General features: G+C 38.6%; 1 protein-coding gene across 1 annotated transcript; it reads left to right on the forward strand.

Annotated features, from left to right (window-relative positions):
• The first annotated feature begins 302 nt into the window (after positions 1–302).
• Positions 303–6573, forward strand: commd5 (COMM domain containing 5). The gene is made up of 7 exons (XM_084086025.1): positions 303–509; positions 1775–1935; positions 3043–3071; positions 3168–3218; positions 3428–3523; positions 3927–4002; positions 5858–6573. The coding sequence occupies exons 1-7, from the start codon at positions 386–388 to the stop codon at positions 5957–5959; spliced, it is 639 nt and encodes a 212-aa protein (XP_083942151.1). The 5' UTR covers positions 303–385; the 3' UTR covers positions 5960–6573.
• Positions 6574–6947: the final 374 nt, after the last annotated feature.

Consider the following 6947-nt stretch of genomic DNA (forward strand, 5'->3'; position numbering starts at 1 on the left):
TACAATATATATTGGGGGTCCCTGCTTTATCTCTCTCTCAGCCCAGGGGTCCTTGGCCTGAAAACGTTGAAGACCCCTGCACTAACCATAGAGGTCCAGACAAGCACTAACGCTAGTCTGGACCACGGCTAACTAGGTACAGTCTATGGTACAGAGTAGATGGAAGACAGATATGCGCCCACTTAAAATAAATTAAGGTTTTATCTTGAAAGCGAAATCAATCCACTTCCGTGGAAATTGAGTTTTTTTTTGCTAAAGGGTTAACATAGGCTAAAATAACATGTGACTTAAGGCGGAAGCTGTCAAAGAAACGGGTGATGATCAAAACAACAGCTTTTGCAACAATTATTATTCCATGAAATTGTGCAGCTTTGCATGATTAACCATGTCTGCAATAAGCCACGCGAAAGACTCCACGTTTCTTGGAGGCAGGATACCGCAAGAAATCGAAACTATGTCGAAAAACCTCAAAGATGTGGACCAAGATATGTTCAGAAAAATACTCAAAGGTAACGGAACTGTACTTTTACCAAAACATTACTCAAAGCTTTCAAAGGTAACATAAATGCTGCTATTGGTGAGATGGATGTGTTTGTATGTAGCTTAATTATTTTAGGATTTGCCTATAGCCAACATTTCAGTCATTCTGTAAACCTTTAAAGTGGACATTTTCTAATTCATTGGTTCTCACCAGGGGTACTTGAGGGGGTTCCAGGGGGTTCCCAGCTAAATGATGGATAGGAACCAAATGGACCCTTAGGGTACAAATGGAACTAATTAAATGGACCCTAACGGGTCCATTTGGTTCCATTTGTACACTCTCAGAGTTAAATTAACATTGATTTTACTACATAAATTGGGGTCCCAGGGATAGAAATGCCGTTAAATGGGGGTCCGTAGCCTCATGCATGTCAAACTGGGGGTCCTTGAATTTTTTTTTTTTACGGCTAGAGCCGTAAACAATCTTCTCTTATGGGGTCCCTGGCTTATTTTTTCAAATGGGGGTCCGCGGGCTAATAAGTGTCAATTTGGGGGGTTTGATTAGTATGAGCCATTCAGTAATATCGGTGGGCACTGCCCACCGATATTACTGAATGTAAATCACTGCCCACTGTGCAGTAATTTGCTGTATAGAAACAGATCCGTTAATGTGACTTGTACTAATGGAGGTATAATAATATACCAGACAGTGATGGAAGAAGTACTCACATGTTTTACTTAAGTAAAAGTATCAATACTGCAATGTAGATATACTCTGTTACAAGCAGAAGTTAGGTATTCAAAATGTGCTTGTGTAAAAGTACAAAAGTATCAGCATCAAAATATACCTAAAGTACCAAAAGTAAAAGTATTCATTGTGCTGAATGTCCCATATCAAAATATACAAGTTCAAAATGTATTAAAAAAAATCATTTAAAAACAGCTGCGACACATTGTGAGCTTGTAGATCAGCTATTTTCAAATGGGCAAAATATATACAGAGCTGAAGTGGTTAATGTATGTTTTGTAATAATAATCACAATCTACAAAGTAACTACTAACTAACGTTTTCACATAATTTTAGTGGAGTAAAAGTACAATATTTTCCTCCCTGATGTAGTAGGGTAGAAGTAAAAGTATTGAAAATTGTAAATGCTGATGTAAGTAAAAACAATACCTCAAAATATTACTTAAGTACACTACTTGAGTACATGTTTACACCACTGAATAATACCTGAATAATACATTTGACTGTAATAAATGCCATAACCGCAGTGAATAACTCCTTCCCCAGCGGTGGTGAGTGCCCTAGAAGGTAAAGACTGCAGAGAGGTGATGAGGTCAATAGCAGAGACCAGTACTGTCCCTGAGGATAGACTCAGTCACATCGTGGCTGGTATGTACAGATTGCTGACCGAGGCCATCCACATCCCTGTGTCCTCCCTCAAACAGGAGGTAAGCTTGTACTCAACCTGAACCTATTATTCAAGAACTTATTGTTTAAAAGAGAAACAATAAGTATTTTCATATCTAATTCTAATACACCTTATTGGACAATGAAATTACCCTTTTTTATGTCTGATTTCTTTGCTTTCCCCCCTTCTCACCCTCTCACTTGACTTAAAACATTTCTTGCCGTTTTCTGTTTTGTTGATTTTGGTTCTACTCTTATGCTATTTTTACTCTTTTTATTCAAACATTTGACCTAATGAAGGACCGAAACGATGTTTTGTTATAAAACATTTAGCAAGTTCCAGAGATTGTGCAGGATATTTCTCATTGTGTGTATTTGGACTTTCCTTTTGTCCTATGCACCTGTCGTCAACCTTTTAGGTGTGCGTCCGTCATCGACCTTTCTTCAATATATTCAACCTTTAAATAGATTTAAAAAACATCCTGCGGACAGGTGCCTCGCTATAAACACTTGTAAACCTTTCCAAGTGTCTGTTGTGATGTCCATGTCTAAACTAAACTAAGAGGCAAACTAAATACATGCAAAATATTTTATAGTGAGTGGAGTATGTCAGTCGAAAAGTTTGTCAATATGTTTCATTTTGTCTATATGGTGTGAAGGGCTAAAAAGGAGAGGGCCAGGTACAGACCCCTGGGTGCTGGCAGGCACCTCAGTCAAATTGGTACAGGGTGTGAGAGCAAGCCTTCCATGAAATTCTGGTAGGTCGGACCATTCAGGTAGGACTGAAGAAAAGCACTTGAGTGCCAGTGTCAGTTCCTTGAGGGGCGCAATAATTCTGGCTGACTTGAAGACAGATGGGACGCAGGTTATAGGTGTGTTGATGATGGTGGTAATATAAGGGAGTAGATCACGGGCAATGATCAGAAAGATGAGGAGGGGGAGGGGTATAAGGACAAGTGGTCATTCTGGTGAATGATCACATCAATGACTGCAAAACCAACAACAATTAATGTAGATTTCTGACTATGCAGTATATTGGGGTATTGCTGTGTGTTTAAACATGCACATGTTGCATCCGGTCTAAATGGGAGAAAGAGAAACATTTTACACATGGGAATGTTAACATTTTGCTTTTTTTTTCTGCGTAGGTGTTCAAAGACGATCTCAGAGAACTGAGGTAAACTTCAAGTGATGAACAAACAGCTTCATTGTTTTACATTATTATCACTCATACATAAGTATATTGACTTTGTTGTTGTTGATGTCTTGTTAGGATACCTGAAGATTTCATCGCAGATTTTGCCAGCGTAGTATTTGGAAATCGGTAGGTGTCTAATGTCTACCATCTTGATATCTTGCCGTTTTTTACTGTGAATGTATTTATTTAATCGTCTTTTTATTTATTTATATAATATGCAATTTCATAATGTGTTGACCATTAACTATTCTATTCTATTGTAGTGCTTCCTGTAACGTATGTCATTCTGAGATGTTTCATTATCATTTGTGCTTCATTTCTCTTTTCATAACCAGTCGTACAGCACTAGAAGCAGTCGCCGCCAAGCGAGACCCTCATTTACCCTCTATGGAAGACTTTAGATGGAGGGTGGATGTTACCATTTCTACCAGGTAACATACTCCGGTAGAGCGATGTCATGTCGAATGAGTGAAATGACATTCTGAATTCACTGTTATGTTAGATTTTAATCATCCTGGGCCATGGACTGGAGATTTTTGGTTGCTTCTTTATTGATCCCAACTAAAATTATTTGTCATAGAATGAAAGATTATAATGTACGTCGAGGGGCACTTTGCTATCTCAACAAAGTGATTACATAACATTTGGGTTTATTATATAGTTTTTGGTTGTTGTTTTTTTGCATGTTGCCTTACAATATTGTCCATACATTAATTGCATCTGCTGCAGTGCGGAGTGTAGCCCTTTCCAATTACATTAAATCATGGGTTGTGTAACTATTTTATCTCAGCCTGCCTAATGAACACATTGTTTGGCTGTGTCTCTTCTCTCCAGCTCCTTAGCTAGGGCCCTGCAGCCATCCATTCTGATGCAGATGAAACTATCTGATGGCACCTCTCAGCGCTTTGAGGTACTGTACATTCACTCATAAAAGGGGTATTAATCTGAAGAGCACCAGCTGACTTATTCCACACTCCACAAAAGTGTTACAAAGTATTTTGTTTGATTCTGTCCTCTGAACGATGTGAAATACAGCTCAGTGGAATACTTAATATAATAATAAATAAAAGATAGACTAAACCATCAGTGAGCAATGCAGCTGGGAAGATATTATCAGTTGCTTTGTTCTCTTAGTATTACTAGGAGCCACTGCTTGGGGCCATTCATGTCGGGAAAAGTCATTCAATTTATATTGACGTTATGCAAAGCTCGGCCAATAAATGAATCCGACAGGTGGGGTTATCCAATCAAATTGATACTGGCTTAGCGGCTCAAACGTGACATGACGCTTCGCCAATCTGTGAAGCTGACAGTTTGGGTTGGTCTCCCGAACCAAAGAGAATTCTTTCTCAGACCCGCGAGCTGACAGATACTGATATTTGTGATATGCGTGTTTTTTCTGTTCTGTTCTGTTGAATTGACATTCGACAGGACACACCTCAGGGTCATATGGGATACACACGTCAAGTTTGAGTCTGAGCGATAGGACGTTTTCCAAGTTACGCCCCGGTAAAAAAATTTGGGTGACAGAGATTCTGTGATTTTTTGTTTTTGTATTTCAAATCTGACAGTTACAACCAAATAGCAAACTATTAGATAGCAAATTGTATCCATGAAGGGTGCCATCACATGCTGTCTGTTTTGGTACCAACAATACTTACCATTCTTTGGCATTGTAGAACAGTATAGGCAGCAGAACAAGTGATGACAAACGTTTTCACCCAATGGGAATAGTCATGCTTTTACAACCGTTACATAATTGGATCTGGGTATTATTAGCCACAATGCTGATTCATCCAAACTAAACATTCACAGGCCACTTTAAAACCTTGGGGAACCTTTTGTTGGCATTAGTTTGGAAATGTATTTTTAAATACATTTGACCCTTACAAACATAGGAGACTGATTGAAATAACATCTTAAATATATTCATTATTAACCAACAATATATATATTATTCTCTTTACTTGCATATGGTGTTGTCATCTGTACAGTTACAGTATAAAATCATTATGCATTTCCCTTGCAGAAGTCTGTAAATTTAGTTCATTCTTGAATCCATGAATGAAGCTGTTTAGTTGCCACTCAGCAGCTTTTGTCAGATGGTGTGAATGACTGTTTTGGATCGATCTGTGTGATCGTGACGCAAGGTTAGGGATGGCGTTGTGAGACAGTCATTGACAGTCAGCAGTTGCGGGCGCATAGGGAGATCATGCTAATGTTCTAAGTAAGTTGAACGCAATCTCGCGGGTACGCACATGCGTGCAGCTCAAACAACTACTGGAGCGCCACTCCACCCCGCCCCGGCTCCACTACATTCCTCGCTATGGCTCTGTCTAGAGTCATATTATTATTGTCTAGAGTGTTAATAATAAACTTTATTTGTATAGCACCTTTCATGACATGAAATGCAGCGCAAAGTGCTTTACAGAGCAAGAATACAAATACAGTTACAACAAAGCAAAAACAAAATAAAATAAAATAAAAGCAAAAGCATAAAACAACATTAAAATAGGCAATACTGTGAGGACTTAAAAATCAACCAATGAATCAGCTAAAAGCAAGAGTGAAGAAATAGGTCTTGAGCTGTGCTTTAAAGCTATCGACAGAGGCTGCCTGTTAGAGACATAACCTAATGATTATTTTCTAATCATTGCTGAATAAACAGATTATTGCAGGAAAGTCCCATCTATAGTACAAACAAAAATGAATTGCTCACAGAAAATCTAAAATGTATATTCATTGCTGTTGTCTGTCTACCATAGGTGCCTGTATCCAAGTTCCAGGAGCTCCGCTACAATGTGGCACTGATCCTCAAAGAGATGAATGACTTGGAGAAGAGGAGCATACTCAAGATCCAGGACTGACAAAGCTAGGGCCAACTTATACTTTGTCACAGGACCGTATATCGCTCTCTCAACAAAAATAACAAATTTTTAACACATTTTCAGTTGATTTTTTTTGTTTTTGTTGTTTTTTATGTGACAAAGTATAGGCTAGGCTTTACTTTACCCCTCAGTTAACCCTCTTTAATAGTACTGTTTTTTTTACTGGATTTCCCAAATGAGATGTGGAAGGAGTAATAATAAAACATTTTCAGCGCTGGTGATATATTTTCAACACTGGACTGCACAATTACATGTTTTTTATGAAACATGAAGCAAGAACCCATAGGACTCTATCTAACTGATACAGACGTGATCATGCCATCAAGATACACAACTGAGTGCTCGGCTGCTCGGGTGCTAGTCTGTAGACAATGAATGAGAGACTGGAATTTTGCAGATCCACACACACAACTCTTTTTGATTTTGACATTAAATAAAGTATTTTCCACTGTAATGCAATCTGTTTATTTAGCTTACAATCACTTTTCATTAAAATAATCTGTTAACATGAGTCATAATCTTAATTAAATTGTGTAAATCAAAGAGTGAATGGAGTGCAACTGTGTATGAATGTTCTGGTGAACCACTATTTGGACATATCCTACTATAATTCTAGTAACCTCTGTCTGTCTGTAGTGGTGAGTGAGTAGGTCAGGTGAAGCTACCCGGTTCTCCTCAGTGGCTGGACCAATTGCTCTGATTTTGCACACAGCCATTGACCATTACCATCTGAACTTAACTGTGAAGCCCGTTTTTCAATTTCATCAAATCTCAACTTCTTATTAGCGATTTTGTGTCAAAGAATGTCCCCATGGTTACGGGGCTGCCCAGCTATGGGACGAACTTCCTCCCGGGTTGCCAGATCATGTGCGCATATCCCCCCACGGATGCGTCGACCGGGTATGGTCTAGTACATTGTAATTCTATTAAAGCAAAAACTACGATGGTAACTGGTAAGCAGCTACAT

Source organism: Gymnoscopelus microlampas (genome assembly GCF_963454915.1).
Source record: "Gymnoscopelus microlampas genome assembly, chromosome: 18".
NCBI lineage: Eukaryota > Metazoa > Chordata > Actinopteri > Myctophiformes > Myctophidae > Gymnoscopelus > Gymnoscopelus microlampas.

Coding starts and splice junctions, on each gene's coding strand:
- commd5 (XM_084086025.1), top strand. CDS start 386: ATGTCTGCAATAAGCCACGCGAAAGACTCCACGTTTCTTGGAGGCAGG. Junction 3,072..3,167: donor GACGATCTCAGAGAACTGAG/GTAAACTTCAAG, acceptor ATGTCTTGTTAG/GATACCTGAAGATTTCATCG. Junction 4,003..5,857: donor GCACCTCTCAGCGCTTTGAG/GTACTGTACATT, acceptor TGTCTACCATAG/GTGCCTGTATCCAAGTTCCA.